We start from the raw sequence: 18,584 nt of genomic DNA, 5'->3' as shown, positions 1-18,584 counted from the left end.
GGGGGGCGGCGGCGGGGGACAGCGCGCCTCCGCCCTTCCCTCGCAGCAGGCGTCCGCGGCGCTCGCCCGTGGCTGAGCCCACCGCCGAGCCCTCCCCGGGCCGGCGTGCGCTGGTCGCCGAGGTCCAGGCCGCCGCCCCCGCCGCGGCGTGGTGAGTGCGGGCGGGCGCCCCGGCGGGGGCGGGCCGGGCCGGGCGGGCCGGGGGGACGCGGCGCCCTCTGTGCCCCGGGGCGGGCGGGCGGGCGCGGGCCGCGGCGGGGCCCGGCCGGAAGTGCGGCGCTTTGTGCGGCCGGGCTGGGGCGGCGCCAAGGTCGGGCCCGCGGCTCGGGGTCGCTGGTCGCCCGGGCGGGCACCGCCTGCTGGCGGCCACGGACCACCCGGGCTGCGCTTTGCCCTGAGGGGCGGGCGGGGCGGCGGGGGCCGGAGAGAGGTGGGGCCGAGGCGGGCAGGTGCCGTGTGGGCGGCGGCGGGGGGCGGCGGCGGCGGGGGCTGCAGCCGGGGGGCCTGGGGGGCGCAGTCAGCGCTCGGGGACGGTCCCCGGGCCTTACTGAGGACCCGCCTGGAAGAAGACCGGCCAGGGCAGGCTGCTGTTTCTGTAACTTAGATCGAGAATTCTTGTGCTTGTGATCGCTTCCAGTGTGACTGCCCATAAAGTGGGAATTATTCTCTTTGCCTGGCAGAAGCCACGGTGCTCACTCACACTCCAGCTTGAAAGGCTTTGAATGATTTCTTAAGAAAAGACGTTTCGTGGCCCAATGCGAGTTAACTTTGAAAAAGAGGTGTGCCTTTGCAGCCTGTCAACAAGCAGGGTATTTTTCTTTTATAGTACATGTAAGTTTGCGTCTACTGGATTGTGTGAGTCCATGTTTCATTAAAGTCCTGCGTAAAGGTGTTTTGGAATGTTTATAGCGACAGGAAAAAATTTTAAGTGGGAAGATTTATCTTGTTGCCACAGCTTAAACTCTCAAGTCATCCTTGTGCAGTTTAAGATTTTCTGAAATATTACATGGAGAAGTTTAAGAGTTTTTGCTGTGGACAATCCTAGGGACGCATTTTGCAACTTTGGTAAGTAAAGAAGCAGTGGGCAATTTTTGCTTTGACGGCCAATTTGACAACTTAAGGCTTTTTTCCCCTACTGTCGAAGCTAGTGTGTCCACATTGTGAAGCTTTTTTTGGTTCCCTTCAGTTTTATGAAGCTGGCTGGCTTTGGTGGGAGTGCATGCCTGTTATTTATGTTTAGTTGTGTTTGTGACTAAATGGAAGCTGAGGCTTGATAGAGGCTTCCACAGGCCTTCTAAGTTGGAGACAGCTGGTGCCTGTGCGTTCTGCTGGGTGTTCTTGTGCAGCAGTCGCTAGAAATGCTGAGCAGGTAGCATCCCCTCTTCCTGGCTCCTGCCCCTGGAAATAGTGGGAAGATTGAGTTGTGTGTGTGAGGAAAGTGGTTGCAACTCTGGAGGAATCACCGTATACTGCTGTTGCCCCTGCCCATTTATCGGGTCCTCATATATATTAGGATATTGAGTTGTTATTTTGTTCTACATCTGCTTTTCAGCTTTTTTCCGTGTTATGGTTAGAATTGTCATGCCAAAATTATTTGAATTTTCGAACATCAGGACTGTGTTATAATGCCACAGAGGTAGAGGATTAGAATTGAAAAAAAAAAAAAAAGAAACGTTAACTTCACAGAAACATATTTTAACTTTTTTAGGTTCTGTAGTTTAAAACAAATTTTAAGTAGGCTCATACTGAGCTGAAGCTCCGGCATGGGGCTTGAACCCATGACCCTGAAATCAAGCTCCAGAGGCTTAACCGACTGAGCCATCAAGGCACCCTACAGGTTCTGAAGTTTAAAGGGAAATTTTTGTCTATCAAACTTGACTCACTTAAACAATTTCTTTTCCTGGATCAATTAAAACACTTTTTTTTTTTCTCTCTGAAGATTTTATTTATTTGAGAGAGAGCATGACAAAGGGGTGGTATAGAGGGAAAAGGAGAAGCTGACTCCTGGACTCCGGACTCCTGGCTGAGCAGGGGCTCATGACCTGAACCTATTGAGCCACCCAGGCACCCGGTTGAAACACTTTTAAAATAGTTGTACACCAGTGTAATAGAGTCATAGTTACTTTTCTCATGTCTGTTCCATTTCTACATCTATGTCTGAGATCTGTCCTGTCCTGTGAGAAGTACATGAATTTCTTCCAATAGATTGCAAACCTAAGTAGTGAAGGTCGAGTTTGAGGGAGTTGAGAACTTTCTCCCTTATTTGGTCTTCTTGATAATATCAGACATTGCCGAGAATTTCCAGTGTTTGTGCTAAGGGGTATTTTATCTTGGATAGTGAGGTCTCTGAGAGAAATAAAATTTGAGCTTCTTGAAATTAGTTTTGTTGATATGAAACACTAATATAAAACGCTTTTAGAGTTTTATAATTATTGTGTATAGGAACTTTGTTTAGATCATGGTCTTTTTTGAAACTAGAGAAAGTAGTACAGTGATGGGTGTTAATATGTTTCTAATTATTACCGGATTTTCAAATTTAGAAACTTTTGCTATCATCTTTTTTAAAGGGAAATCTGAGAGTTGTTTATTCTGCTGCAGGTGTCAAACCACTTGTAGGTATTCTGGCAGTTGAATGATTCTAAATAGGAAACTTAAAAAAAAAAAAAAAAGTGGTACTCTCTGGACCCAGTGTTGGAATCCGAGTCCTTGGTCTGTCTACACTAAATCAGATTTGGGAAATTGGTGGTTTCTGGGTAGCCAGTGGCACTAAGATCCCAGGTAGAATGGTGGTGATGGGTTTTTCCTTGGGTTTTTTTTTGTTGTTGTTGTTATGCTAACTTAAAAGGTGTAACAATACAATATACATCCCAACATTTCAGTGTAACAATTATTAGCATTTTACTGTAATTTCCCTTTTTTGTAAAAATACTTTGTTAAAGACATGTCATTTTTTAAAATCTTAATCTTCCATGCCTTAGCATGTACCTCTGAAAAATGGTGTCTTTACACAACCAAAATGTTATCACCACACTTAAAAAAATTAACAGTTGATGCCTTTTAATACTTAGCCCCATAATCAGTTGCGTCCCCAAATCATTAAGATCTTTTTAGTTTTTCAATCTAAAAATCCAAACAAAATCTACCTGGTGGTTTTTACATCTAAATCTATTTTAATCTAGAACTGTTCTCCAGCCTCCCCATCCTCACCATTTTTCAGACCATTGACTTACTGAAGAAACTGGGGTTATTTGTTCTCCAAGATGCCCTACCTTTTGGATTTGTTGGGTTGCTTCATTGTGTTCATCTTATTCCTTCAATTTCTTTTTCTGTAAACTAGAAGTTGGGTGTAAAAGATCCATTAGATTCAGACTGTAATGTTCTTGTAGCAGTACACCTTAGGTGATGCAGAGTAATTCTATCATATAAGGATGTACATAATGATAAAGAGTTTGTCTTCTGGTGATGTTAAAACTGGCCAACTGGTTCAGGTTTTATAGCCACTAATCAAGAAACAGATGTATTTCAACTGTTCTGAGTTATATTTTAAATACTTTCTTTTTTATTCATTTGTGAGAGAGAGAGACAGCACAAGCGAGAGAGAGGCAGAGGGAGAGTAAAAAGCAGATTTTCCACTGAGCTGGGAGCACAATGTGTAGGGCTTGATCTCAGGACCTGGAGATCTTGACCTGAGCTGAAGGTAGATGCTTAACCATCTGAGATGCCACCCAGGCACCGCCCTGAGTTATATTTTAAATAAATGTCTCAACTTTTTTTTAAGTGAACTGTACACCCAATATGGGGCTTGAACTCAATTACCCTGAGATCAGGAGTCAGGCACCCCTGAACTTCATATTTATTCCTGTGAAAAATTATATATCCTTTTAGTTTTTCTATTCAAAAACATTCAGAAGATATACATAAGCTACTTATATGCCAAGCACTGGTGAGATACATGAAGAAGAGCTGAACAAAGTATTTTCCCTGTCCTTGAGGCTCAGAGTCTTGGGAGAATCTCATTATTTGAACAAGTGACCTAAGAAGGGTTTTGTTTTTTTTTGTTTGTTTTTGTTTGTTTGTTTGTTTTACACATTAGTTCACATAGTTTGTCTTTATATTAAGCCCTTTTATTGAATAGGAAGGGGAACTGACCGCAACATTTTCTTTTATCAATCTTATTATAGTTTCTTGCGTATAATTTTTAATTAAGATTTTTCAATCTCTTTAGGAAACATTCACCTTTGCTTTTAGGAATATAACTTCTGGGTAGTTTGTAACTTATGGTATTGAGAATTCAGATACAGCTCTATATACTTTTTAGTGGCAAGCTTATAGTAAATTGTATTATTGGTTTGCACTGTGAGATCTTTATGGCAGGAGAACCTTGTGTTCAGTGCTTCATTTGAATTGTTTACAATATTTGGCTATTATGAATAATAAACATTTGTGTACAGATTTTTGTGTGGATGTATGTTTTCACTTCTCTTGGGTATTTACCAGTGAGTAGAATTACCAGATCCTCTGGTAACTCTTGTGTTAAACTGCTGTGCTCTTTATGAGTTAGATGACATTTGCTCAGCCGACCACATTTAAGGGTCTCTACATGATGGTTTTAAGAATCTAATTTGTGTTTCCATAGTCATCTTTGCTGATTCCCTACAAGCCCAATTGCCCAATACTCCTATGTATGCATCTTCCATTTTTTTTTTTTTTTTTTTTTACTTCTGTGGGCTTTTTGGGATACTTGTTCAGAGCTTATTGGAAATACCACCTCTGTAATCAAGTTCCTGGCCATTCTTCCCCTCGCCTGTTGAATTTTGCTCTCTTCACTCAACCTTCAGAGCACTTCATTCTTTTATGGTACTTAATGTGACTGTTAATATTAATACTCTTTGCCCTGTATCACCATTATTCATGTCTTTTATCTTATAGACCTGAGTTCTCTTAATACAATAGCCATTACTTGCATGTGACTGTGATAAGTTAAGCTAAAATGCAGTTCCTTAGTTGTGCTAGCTAGCCACACTGCAGGTGTTCAGTAGCCAACCATTAGTGGCTGCTTTACATGGAAAGTAGCCATACATTCTCAGTTTTGCAGAAGGTTTTATTGGATAGCAAGCACTTTCCTAGATTCCTGCTCAGAAGCAGGATTGTGACTTGCTTTTTTTGTTTTCTCTGTGGACTCTGCATAGTGCTTTGTTTATCTTGAATTCAACTGAGAATAAGATTCTTGCACAGCATAGAGAAACAATTTTAGGAAGTATGTACTTTCTCAACAGATCATAGTTGAAGCAGGGAGATAGATGGAATTCACAAGGCCTTCCACAATTCTTCTGTGGATGATCCACCAAGAATGGGTTAAAAATGCAGGATAATAGGGCTTGGTTGCCAATTTGTTTATTTTTTTATTTTATTTTATTATTTTATTTTATTTTTATTTTTATTTTTATTTATTTATTTATTTTTAAGTAGGCTCCACGCTGGGCGTGGAACCCAAGGCAGGGCTTGAACTCAAGACCCTGAGATCAAGACCTGAGCTGAAATCAAAAGTCAGACACTTAACCAACTGAACCACTCATGTGCCCCCAGTTTGTTTATTCTTAAATTGTGTGGTAAGATACGTAATCGATTCTCCTGCTTTCTTTATATTCTTCCTATTCTTCTTTTCTCTCATCTGTGTTGTAAACACATGCTGTCCACTGTAGCCCCTAGACATCAATGACTATTTAAATTTAAGTTGAGGCTCAGTTGGAGGAGCCTGCAACTCTTGATTTCAGGGTCTTGAGTTCAAGCCCCACAATGAGTGTAGAGATCAGTTGAATAAATACATAAATTAAGAAAATGAATATAAGTTGCAGTCCCATAAAATTGAAAAATCATATCCTGCACTAGCCACATATTTGGGTGTTACTTTCAGCTAATGGCTGCCATATTAGAAGGCACAGGGCATCTTCATTGCTGCAGAGTACTGTTGGCCAGCATTGATCTAGACTTATGTTTTAGCCGTAATTGTGGATGTCACAGTAAGTTTGACTTAGAAGTTAAAAAAAAAAAAATTAGACAGTTATTTAGCAAGAACATTCCAATCACTGATGTTCTCGATTTTTTCCTAGTTTATTTTTTAAATTTTTTTAAATTTTATTTATTTATTTATTTATGATAGTCACAGAGAGAGAGAGAGAGAGAGAGAGAGGCAGAGACACAGGCAGGGGGGAAGCAGGCTCCATGCACCGGGAGCCCGACATGGGATTCGATCCCGGGTCTCCAGGATCGCGCCCTGGGCCAAAGGCAGGTGCTAAACCGCTGCGCCACCCAGGGATCCCCGATTTTTTTTCCTAGTTTAGACTAGACCTTGTTACAAAGATGAAGGATGTGACTGGGTATATTTTTTATTGTGAATTTCATTTATTTATTTATTTATTTATTTATTTATTTATTTATTTATTTATTTATTTATTTATTTATGGTGGGCAGCAATGCAAGGTTTATTGAGTGATAGTAAAGTGATAGAATAAAGTTCCTGGGGAGGGAGGGGACCTGAGAGGGTTGCTGTTGATTGTGAATATTTTAAATGAGTCAGGTAAGCTAAGAAGTGGTAAGTTTTTACAATATATCTTTGTATTGGAATTTAATACCTATATCATGTTCGAAGGTGCATATGTTTTTAGAAAGTCAGCAGGTACTTGCACCTGTATTGTTTCAGATACTGGTGCTAGAGGTAACTGCAGTAAATAGGACCAACTCTCTGTTCCTTGTCTGCATGGGGCTACTTTCTGATTGGGGATGTGGTAGGGGCAGACACTATTTAGTATATATGTGTATTTTTTATTTATTTTTTATTATTTTTAATTAATTATTTTAAAGTAGATTTTATGCTGTGTGTGGAGCCCAGTGTGGAGCTCAAACTGATGATTGTGAAATCAAGGCCTGAGCCACCCAGGTGCCCCTATATATTTTTAACTAGATTTTCTTTTTTTAAGATTTTATTTATTTATTCATGAGAGACAGAGGCAGAGACACAGGCAGAGGGAGAAGCAGGCCCCATGCAGGTAGCCTGATGTAGGACTCGATCCCGGGACTCCAGGATCACACCCTAGGCCGAAGGCAGGTGCCAAACTGCTGAGCCACCCAGGGATTTCTTAACTAGACTTTTTTTTTTTTTTTAATTTTTATTTATTTATGATAGTCACACAGAGAGAGAGAGAGAGGCAGAGACACAGGCAGAGGGAGAAGCAGGCTCCATGCACCGGGAGCCCGATGTGGGACTCGATCCCGGGTCTCCAGGATCGCGCCCTGGGCCAAAGGCAGGCGCCAAACCGCTGCACCACCCAGGGATCCCTTAACTAGACTTTTTAAAGGAGTTTTAGGTTCATAGCAAATTTGAGCAGAAAGTACAGAGTTCTCATAATACTTGTTGCCTGTTAGCTAGCTCCCTTTCCTGTGCTGTTTTGTTTTGTTTTTTTTTTAAGATTTTATTTATTTATTTATTTGAAAGAGAGTGAGAGAGCATGAGTGAGTGGAGAGGCAGATGGAGAGGGAGAGAGGCAGACTTTCCCACTGAGCAGGGAGCCCAGCCTCGGGCTTGATCCCAGCACCCTGGGATCATGACCTGAGTCAACCAACTGAGCCACCCAGGCACCCTGCTGTTTTTATTTTAAACTTAAGATCCCCTTAATCCTTACTACCACATAAGTCAGTGAGTGACTTACTAGGTGAGGAATACAGAACAGTCTTTAAACTCACGCTTTCAGAATATACTGGGTGAAAGAATTCAGAGGAGCTTGCTGGCGATACTGATGAAAATCATTTCTGTTGGGTAAGGAGTAAAATCATGGTTATGGCTATGCAAGTTCTTGAACTTTTCAGGAAAAAAGATTATGAAAAAAGCATTGAATGGGTTAATAGAGTTGCTAGGCTATAGCTGACTTGTATTTTTAAGAAAATATATGCATATTTAACAAAAGTTATTTAAGAAATAAAGTATAAAGGGCAGCCCAGGTGGTTCAGTGGTTTAGCGCCGCCTTTAGCCCAGGGCATGATCTTGGAAACCCGGGATTGAGTCCCACGTCAGGCTACCTGCATGGAGCCTGCTTCTCCCTCTGCCTGTGTCTCTGCCTCTCTCTCTCTCTCTCTCTCTCTCTCTCTCTCTGTCTCTGTCTCTGTCTCTCATTAATGAAGAAATAAAATCTTAAAAAAATAAAGAAGAAATAAAGTATAAAAAGAACACTAAACCCACCCCATCTAGAGACTGTCTCTGTTCACATTTTTATATTCTCCCAACCTTTTCTGTTTGTGCTGGAAGTGCACATGCCTGTACTATTTGTAGTTATTGCATGTAGGTACAGGTTTTTTTATTATAACTGCATCTGCAGCATTGTTATCTTTTTCCTCACTTAACATAGTATCAGTCATGTTTTTAAACACTTTAACAAGTATCTGTATAATATTTCATACACCGGATAGATCTGGTTTCCTTAACTATTTGTTAAAAGGACATTTAGAGGGGATCCCTGGGTGCCTCAGTGATTTGGCGCCTGCCTTTGGCCCAGGGCGTGATCCTGGGGTGCCGCAATCGAGTCCCATGTCGGGCTCCTGGCATGGAGCCTGTGTCTCTGCCTCTCTCTCTCTCTCTCTCTCTATCATGAATAAATGAGTAAAAATCTTTATAAAAAATAAAAGGACATTTAGATTATAAGAACGTATTTTCACTGTTTTAAGCAGGGACGTAGAAAACAGTTTTTTCTTAGCTTTTGATGGACTGAAGAATTTGTAAAGGAAAGTTTACAATGTTTGGGTGGGCCTTCATCAGGACTTCTGTGTTGGTTGGCAGCAGCATGAAATGCCTTGTTTTTAGTAAACTAGAGAAGGGACTTCTTTTTTGACTGATACTGGAGAGAACTGGAGAATAAAAGTGCTTGGCTAAATCACTTTTCTTTCCTTTTTTAGTTCTGAAATCATGAATCCTGTTTATAGCCCTGGTTCTTCTGGGGTTCCCTATGCAAATGCCAAAGGAATTGGTTATCCAGGTAAGCAAAAGTAAAACTTTGTTTCATTATTGAACTTTGAACACTTGGGAAATTTCCATGTTGGTAAGAATGCTTTCAGTTGACAAATTTAGCTCAAAGTAATTTATACAAGGAGAAAATGTTTCAGCTCATGGAACAAAAAAAAATCAAGAGCTAGGACTGGCTTTGGTCAGAGCTTGATCTGGTTGCTCCAGGAGTAAGTACCAGGATCTAGTTCCTACCTTCGAACTCAGCTCACTTCCTCATGATTGGCTCAGTGTTGGTCCCAGGTTACACTTCTCTTTGTGGTCTCTGTGGTGTTCAGCAGTACCCTATGAGCCTCTTTATCTCTGTTCTATAGGAAACCCCAATGGGGCTTCTTTTTTTCTAATCAGACCAGTCCTGGGTGTGTTCTGATTGCACTCAGCTTCCGTCTCTGAGCCAGGGAGGGGATTCTACTGATTCATGAGAGACACAGAGAGGCAGAGATCTAGGCAGGGGGAGAAGCAGGCTCCGTGCAGGGAGCCTGATTGGGACTCAATCCTAGGACCCTGGGATCACACCATAACCTGAAGGCAGAAGCTCAACCACTGAGCCACCCAGGCGTCCCACATTCCCCACTTATGGGAGTCAGCGAGTTGAACATGGGCTATGAGGGAAGTGGTAAAACAAAATTTGAGGGAATAGGAACTGGTTGTTTGAAAATAGCAAATGGTCATCCTAATTGGTGATATCCACGAGTGATTTTTTGTAATGGTACAATTTTATTACGCGTTTTGATAGTATGATGGAACAGATCATCTTCAAATCCTATTGCTAAAAAAGTCTGTAGAAAATTGGACATTTAAAAAATGTATAACTGATCTTGTAGGGTAGTAAACAAAATATCTGTGCTGAATATGAAAGTGACATAAAAACCAGTGCATTTGGCCATTGAGCTAATAATGATGTTCCTGTGCTGGGAACATTTGCTTTTTGTGGGTTTTGACAACCTACATGGGGACAGAAAGTGAGGCCTTTTGAGTTTGGGGTTTGGGGCTTGGAGAGTGATACTCCCAGGGAAGAGGTAGACTTAAAAAAAAAAAAGAAAAATTCCATTTACTGATTCCACAAGGGAATTTAGTGTCTGCTTGGGCTCTAGGAAGGGGAAATCTTTCTTAAGACTTTGTAACCAGTCAAGGATGTTGGAGTCTCTATTTTGTTATTACTTGTAAATACTGTGTGTGTGTGTGTGCGCCTGCCGCGCCAGCGGGCGCTCATAAATGAGAAACTAACATGAAACATAGTCTGCAGCTTGCATTATCCCCAGCACCTGACAGCAGCAAAAGCAAAGCTCCTGTAGAGGCATATGTTTGTTATGTATTCCAGGTAGTGTGGGTTTCCCACAAAATTCTGCCTGTTAACAATGCAGAGTTATTATAAAACATGTGACTTCATCAAGAAAGAGTTACTAGTTATGATAGACTGCAGGAATAGAACCTCAAATAGATAACACATCGGGCAAGTTGAGAATAATTGAAGATCAAGAAAGAATCAGAATGTAAGAGGGGAATAACACATGGGAGGGACCAAAAGAACCAACTTGAACTTAAAGAAATGGCATTTGAGCAAAATTCAGGTTACATTGCAAGCATGACACTGCTAAATGGGAGACCCAGGATGCAAAATAAGGAAAGGGGTAGCTTTAGAAGACTAGTTAAGAAATCGAGATGTCTCAATGAGAAGATTTGGGATGAATTAAGAGCTCCAGAAGGGGTGAATAGAGAAGAAAAGTGACAGAATTTTCCAGAATTGGTAAAAGGTAATTTTAAATTATCAAGATAATTTAAATAATTCTGTTTAAACAGAATGCCAAATAGCTTCCTGAAATCCTGAGTGGATATAGATCAAGGGAAATAATAGGTAAAACCTGACGGCTTTAGCATTACCTGATAGTCTTTTTAATAAACCATTGATTGCCTGTCATGCTTCATAGGTATGTGTCTGGATGTTGTTTCTATTCTTTGGTTGGTCAAAAGCAGTTTGACAGACTTTATGTATGTTTCAGGCTTTATGAGGGATAGCCTCTCTGTTGTAACTCCTCAGCTCTGCCTTTCCAGAGTGTGTGTATTTCAGTAACACTGAAAACCGCCTCAGTAGGTTGATTTTTTTTTTTTTTTTCCAGGAATAGCAGTGAGTCTTCAAGTCTTTTTTTTCTGCTCTCCCTCTTCTCTTGGGATTCCATTTATAAGTATATTAGACCATTTCACTCTTTCTCACGTTTCTTGCATCCTTTTTGTATTTTGTTATTTTCTGTGAGTCTTAATGTGGATGTTTTATACTGATCTGCTTCCATTTTTCACTAGCCTGCAAATTCTTCTCTAATTTGCTATAGAACCTATTTATTGAGTTTAATTTTTTCATGTACTCCATTTTCTTTTTTCTCTAACATACTACTTACAGTTATATATTTTTTTATTGGAGTTCAGTTTGCTAACATATAGCATATCACTCAGTACTCATCCCGTCAAGTGCCCCCCTTAGTGCCTGTCACCCAGTCACCCCATCACCCCGCCCACCTGCCTTTCCACTACCCCTTGTTAGTTTCCCAGAGTTAGGAGTCTCTGATGTTCTGTCATCCTGACGGATATTTTCACTCATTTCCCTTTCATTCCTTTTCACTATTTTTTATGTTCCCCAGATAAATGAGACCATATAATGTTTGTCCTTCTCTGATTGACTTATTTCACTCAGCATGATACCTCCAGTTCCATCCACGTCGAAGCAAATGGTGGGTATTTGTCATTTCTAATGGATGAGTAATATTCCATTGTATATATATACCACGTCTTCTTTATCCATTCATCTTTTAATGGACACAAAGGCTCCTTCCACAGTTTGGCTATTGTGGACATTGCTGCTATAAACATTGGGGTGCAGTTGTACCGGCGTTTCACTGCATCTGTATCTTTGGGTTAAATCCCCAGCAGTGCAATTGCTGGGTTGTAGGGCAGTTCTACTTTTAACTCTTTGAGGAACCACCACACAGTTTTCAAGAGTGGCTGTACCAGTTCACATTCCCACCAACAGTGCAAAGAAGGTTTCCCTTTCACCACATCCTTTCCAACATTTGTTGTGTCCTATCTTGTTAATTTTCCCCATTCTTACTGGTGTGAGGTGGTATCTCATTGTGGTTTTGATTTGTATTTTCCTGATGGCAAGTGATGCAGAGCATTTTCTCATGTGCTTATTGGCCATGTTTATGTCTTCTTTGGTGAAATTTCCTTTCATGCCTTTGCCCATTTCATGATTGGATTGTTTTTTTGCTGTTGAGTTTATTTTTTTATTTTTATTTTTTAAAGATTTTATTCATTTATTCATGAGAGACACACATGGAGAGAGGCAGAGACACAGGCAGAGGGAGAAGCAGGCTTCATTCAGGGAGCCCGATGTGGGACTTCATCCCAGGTCTCCAGGATCACACCCTGGGCTGAAGGAGGCACTAAACCACTAAGACACCCGGGCTGCCCTGCTGTTGAGTTTATTTATTTATTTATTTATTTTAAAATTTTTATTTATTTATGATAGTCACACAGAGAGAGAGAGAGAGAGGCAGAGACACAGGCAGAGGGAGAAGCAGGCTCCATGCCGGGAGCCCGACGTGGGATTCGATCCCGGGTCTCCAGGATCACGCCCTGGGCCAAAGGCAGGCGCCAAACCACTGCGCCACCCAGGGATCCCCTGCTGTTGAGTTTAATAAGTTGTTTATAGATCTTGAATACTAGCCTTTTGTCTGACACGTTTTTTGCAAATATCTCCTCCCATTCTGTAGGTTGTCTTTTAGTTTGGATGACTGTTTCTTTTGCTGGGCAGAAGCTTTTTATCTTGATGAAGTCCCAATAATTCATTTTTGCTTTTGTTTCTTTTGTCTTTGTGGATGTATCTTGCAAGAAGTTACTGTGGCCAAGTTCAAAAAGGGTGTTGCCTGTGTTCTTCTCTAGGATTTTGATGGAATCTTGTCTCACATTTAGATCTTTCATCCATTTTGAGTTTATCCTTGTGTATGGTGTAAGACAGTGGTCAAGTTTAATTCTCCTGCATGTGGATGTCCAATTTTCCCAGCACCATTTATGAAGAGACTGTCTTTCTTCCAGTGGATAGTCTTTCCTGCTTTGTGGAATATTAGTTGAACATAAAGGTGTGGGTCCACTTCTGGGTTCTCTATTCTGTTCCATTGATCTATGTGTCTGTTTTTGTGCCAGTACCACACTGTCTTGATGACCACAGCTTTGTAGTACAACCTGAAATCTGGCATTGTGATATCCCCAGTTATGCTTTTCTTTTGTAAAATTCCCCTGGCTATTTGGGGTCTTTTCTGATTCCACACAAATCTTAAAATAATTTGTTCTAACTCTCTGAGGAAAGTCCATGGTATTTTGATAGGGATTGCATTAAACGTGTAAATTGCCCTGGGTAACATTGACATTTTCACAATATTAATTCTGCCAATCCATGAGCATGGAATATTTTTCCATCTCTTTGAGTCTTCCTCAATTTCTTTCAGAAGTGTTGTAGATCTAGCCTAGAGGAGGGGCAAGATGGCGGAAGAGTAGGGTCCCAAAATCACCTGTCCCCACCAAATGACCTAGATAACCTTCAAATCATCCTGAAAATCTACGAATTCGGCCTGATATTTAAAAAGAGAACAGCTGAAACACTACAGTGAGAAGAGTTCGTGCTTCTATCAAGGTAGGAAAACGGGGGAAAAAGAAATAAAGAAACAAAAGGCCTCCGAGGGGGAGGGGCCCCGCGAGGAGCCAGGCTGAGGCTGGGGCGAATGTCCCCAGGACAGGAGATACCCGTCCCGGAGAAGCAGGAGCTGCACCAACCTTCCTGGGCGGAAAGGCCTCGCAGGGAGTCAGAGCAGGACCCCAAGAGGCCGAGGATGCCCTCAAGCTCCCTGGGACACTAATAGACACCTGCGCCCCAGGGGAGTGCGCCGAACTCCCTAAGGGCTGCAGCGCGCACGGCGGGACCCGGAGCAGCTCGGAGGGGCTCCGGCAGCAGCTCCGTGGAGGGGGCTGCGGGTCGGAGCGCAAATCCAACAGCGCAGGCCCCGGGAGCACAGGGTGCCGGGACACAGCCCACGATCCGGCCTCCCCCCGGGACAGGCAGAGCCGGGAGGGCTCAGGAAAGCCAGGACGCTCCTGCACCAAGCTGAGCACATCAGCGGCCCCGCCCCGGAGCCTCCAGGCCCTGCAGACAGAGTAGTTCGGGCAGGAGCTGAATCCAGGTTTCCAGAGCTGCAGCAGCCACTGGGGTTGTTCCTCCTTCGGCCTCACGGGGTAACAACCCCCCACTGAGCCCTGTACCAGGTAGGGGGCAGAGCAGATCCCCCAACTGCTAACACCTGAAAATCAGCACAACAGGCCCCTCCCCCAGAAGACCAGCTAGATGGACAAGTTCCAAGGGAGGTCAAGGGACTTAAAGGATACAGAATCAGAAGATACTCCCCGTGTTTTTTATTTTGGTTTTGATTTCTGATTGCTTCCCCCACCCTATTTTTTTCCCCTTTCTTTCTTTTTCTTTCTCTTTTTCTTCTTTTTCCATTTTTTCTTCCTTTTTTCTTTTTCTCTTTTCTTTCCTTCTCTCTCTTTTTCTCCTTTTCCCAATACAACTTGTTTTTGGCCACTCTGCACTGAGCAAAATGAATAGAAGGAAAACCTCACCTCAAATGAAAGAATCAGAAACAGTCCTCTCTCCCACAGAGTTACAAAATCTGGATTACAATTCAATGTCAGAAAGCCAATTCAGAAGCACTATTATACAGCTACTGGTGGCTCTAGAAAAAAGCATAAAGGACTCAAGAGACTTCATGACTGCAGAATTTAGATCCAATCAGGCAGAAATTAAAAATCAATTGAATGAGATGCAATCCAAACTAGAAGTCCTAACGAGGTGGAAGAACGAGTGAGTGACATAGAAGACAAGTTGATGTCAAGGAGGGAAACTGAGGAAAAAAGAGACAGACAATTAAAAGACCATGAAGACAGATTAAGGGAAATAAACGTCGGCCTGAGAAAGAAAAACCTACGTTTAATTGGGGTTCCCGAGGGCACCGAAAGGGCCAGAGGGCCAGAATATATATTTGAACAAATCCTAGCTGAAAACTTTCCTAATCCGGGAAGGGAAACAGGCATTCAGATCCAGGAAAGAGAGAGATCCTACCCTTAAATCAATAAAAACCGTTCAACACCTCGACATTTAATAGTGAAGCTTGCAAATTCCAAAGATAAAGAGAAGATCCTTAAAACAGCAAGAGACAAGAAATCCCTGACTTTTTTGGGGAGGAATATTAGGGTAACAGCAGACCTCTCCACAGAGACCTGGCAGGCCAGAAAGGGCTGGCAGGATATATTCAGGGTCCTAAATGAGAAGAACATGCAACCAAGAATACTTTATCCAGCAAGGCTCTCATTCAAAATCGAAGGAGAGATAAAGAGCTTCCAAACAGGCAGGAACTGAAATAATATGTGTCCTCCAAACCAGCTCTGCAAGAAATTTTAAGGGGGACTCTTAAAATTCCCCTTTAAGAAGAAGTTCAGTGGAACAATCCCCAAAAACAAGGACTGAATAGATATCATGATGACACTAAACTCATATCTGTCAATAGTAACTCTGAATGTGAATGGGCTTAATGACCTCATCAAAAGGCGCAGGGTGTCAGACTGGATAAAAAAGTAGGACCCATCTATTTGCTGTCTACAAGAGACTCATTTTAGACAGAAGAACACCTACAGCCTGAAAATAAAAGGTTGGAAAACATTTACCATCCAAATGGTCCTCAAGAGAAACTAGGGGTAGCCATCCTTGTATCAGATAAACTAAAATTTACCCCGAAGACTGTAGTGAGGGATGAAGAGGGACACTATCTCATACTTAAAGGATCTATCCAACAAGAGGACTTAACAGTCCTCAATATATATGCCCCGAATGTGGGAGCTGCCAAATATTTAAATCAATTAATAACCAAAGTGAAGAAATACTTAGATAATAATACACTTATACTTGGTGACTTCAATCTAGCTCTTTCTACCCTCGATAGGTCTTCTAAACACAACATCTCCAGAGAAACGAGAGCTTAAATGATACACTGGACCAGATGGATTTCACAGATATCTACAGAACTTTACATCCAAACTCAACTGAATACACATTCTTCTCAAGTGCACATGGAACTTTCTCCAGAATAGACCATATACTGGGTCACAAATTGGGTCTGAACCGATACCAAATGATTGGGATTGTCCCCTGCATATTCTCAGACCAGAATGCCTTGAAATTACAACTAAATCACCAGAGGAATTTTGGAAGGACCTCAAACACGTGGAGGTTAAGGACCATCCTGCTAAAAGATGAAAGGGTCAACCAGGAAATTAAGGAAGAATTAAAAAGATTCATGGAAACTAATGAGAATGAAGATACAACCGTTCAAAATCTTTGGGATGCAGCAAAAGCAGTGTTGAGGGGGAAATACATCGCAATACAAGCATCCATTCAAAAACTGGAAAGAACTCAAATAAAAAAGCTAACCTTACACATAAAGGAGCCTGAGAAAAAACAGCAAATAGATCTTACACCCAGCAGAAGAAGAGAGTTAATAAAGATTCGAGCAGAACTGAACGAAATTGAGACCAGAAGAACTGTGGAACAGATCATCAGAACCAGGAGTTGGTTCTTTGAAAGAATTATTAAGATAGATAAACCATTAGCCAACCTTATTAAAAAGAAGAGAGAGAAGACTCAATAAAATCATGAATGAGAAAGGAGAGATCACTACCAACACCAAGGAAATACAAACGATATTAAAAACATGTTATGAACAGGTATACGCCAATAAATTAGGCAATCTGGAAGAAATGGACGCATTCCTGGAAAGCCACTTACTACCAAAACTGGAACAGGAAGAAATAGAAAACCTGAACAGGCCAATAACCAGGGAGGAAATTGAAGCAGTCATCCAAAACCTCCCAAGACACAAGAGCCCAGGGCCAGATGGCTTCCCAGGGGAATTCTATCAAACGTTTAAAGAAGAAACCATACCTATCCTACTAAAGCTGTTTGGAAAGATAGAAAAAGGTGGAGTACTTCCAAATTCGTTCTATGAGGCCAGCATCACCTTAATTCCAAAACCAGACAAAGACCCCACCAAAAAGGAGAATTACAGACCAATATCCCTGATGAACATGGATGCAAAAATTCTCAACAAGATACTAGCCAATAGGATCCAACAGCACATTAAGAAAACTATTCACCATGACCAAGTAGAATTTATTCCCGGGACACAAGGCTTGTTCAACACTCATAAAACAATAAATGTGATTCATCATATCAGCAAGAGAAAAACCAAGAACCATATGATCCTCTCATTAGATGCAGAGAAACCATTTGACTAAATACAGCATCCATTCCTGATCAAAACTCCTCAGAGTGTAGGGATAGAGGGAACTTTCTTCAACATCTTAAAAGCCATCTACGAAATGCCCACAGCAAATATCATTCTCAATGGGGAAGCACTGGGAGCCTTTCCCCTAAGATCAGGAACAAAACAGGGATGTCAGTCTCACCACTGCTATTCAACATAGTACTGGAAGTCCTAGCCTCAGCAATCAGGCAACAAAAAGACATTAAAGGCATTCAAATTGGCAAAGAAGAAGTCAAACTCTCCCTCTTTGCCGATGACATGATACTTTACCTAGAAAACCCAAAAGCCTCCACCCCAAGATTGCTAGAACTCATAAAGCAATTTGGTAGCGTGGCAGGATACAAAATCAATGCCCAGAAATCAATGGCATTTCTATACACTAACAATGAGACTGAAGAAAGAGAAACTAAGGAGTCAATCCCATTTACAATTGCAGCCAAAAGCATAAGATACCTAGGAATAAACCTAACTAAAGAGATAAAGGATCTATACCCTAAAAGCTATAGAACAGTTCTGAAAGAAATTGAGGAAGACGCAAAGAGATGTTAAAATATTCCATGCTCATGGATTGGCAGAATATTGTGAAAATGTCAATGTTACCCAGGGCAATTTACACGTTTAATGCAATCCCTATCAAAATACCATGGACTTTCTTCAGAGAGTTAGAACAAATTATTTTAAGATTTGTGTGGATTCAGAAAAGACCCCGAATAACCAGGGGAATTTTAAAAAAGAAAACCATATCTGGGGGCATCACAATGCCAGATTTCAGGTTGTACTACAAAGCTGTGGTCATCAAGATCGTGTGGTACTGGCACAAAAACAGACACATAGATCAGTGGAACAGAATAGAGAACCCAGAAGTGGACCCTGAACTTTATGGTCAACTAATAATTCGATAAAGGAGGAAAGACTATCCATTGGAAGAAAGAGAGTGTTTTCAATAAATGGTGCTGGGAAATTGGACATCCACATGCAGAAGAATGAAACTAGACCACTCTCTTTCACCATACACAAAGATAAACTCAAAATGGATGAAAGATCTAAATGTGAGACAAGATTCTATCAAAATCCTAGAGGAGAACACAGGCAACACCCTTTTTGAACTTGGCCACAGT

General features: G+C 41.5%; 1 protein-coding gene across 2 annotated transcripts in view; it reads left to right on the top strand.

Moving 5' to 3' along the window:
* FAM168B (family with sequence similarity 168 member B) overlaps window positions 1–18,584 on the top strand; it is a 51,284-nt gene continuing 32,700 nt past the window's right edge. For both annotated transcript variants that reach the window (XR_012013009.1, XM_072788676.1), the window contains exons 1-2: window positions 1–151; window positions 8,944–9,023. Coding sequence is in view for 1 of the 2 variants with exons in the window: in XM_072788676.1 (XP_072644777.1) it covers window positions 8,954–9,023 (70 nt within the window). In the remaining variant the exon portion in view is untranslated. The remainder of the gene's footprint in view (window positions 152–8,943; window positions 9,024–18,584) is intronic.

This window comes from Canis lupus, chromosome 20, assembly GCF_048164855.1.
Source record: "Canis lupus baileyi chromosome 20, mCanLup2.hap1, whole genome shotgun sequence".
Lineage (NCBI taxonomy): Eukaryota > Metazoa > Chordata > Mammalia > Carnivora > Canidae > Canis > Canis lupus.
This window is presented reverse-complemented; position numbering and strand designations above follow the sequence as displayed.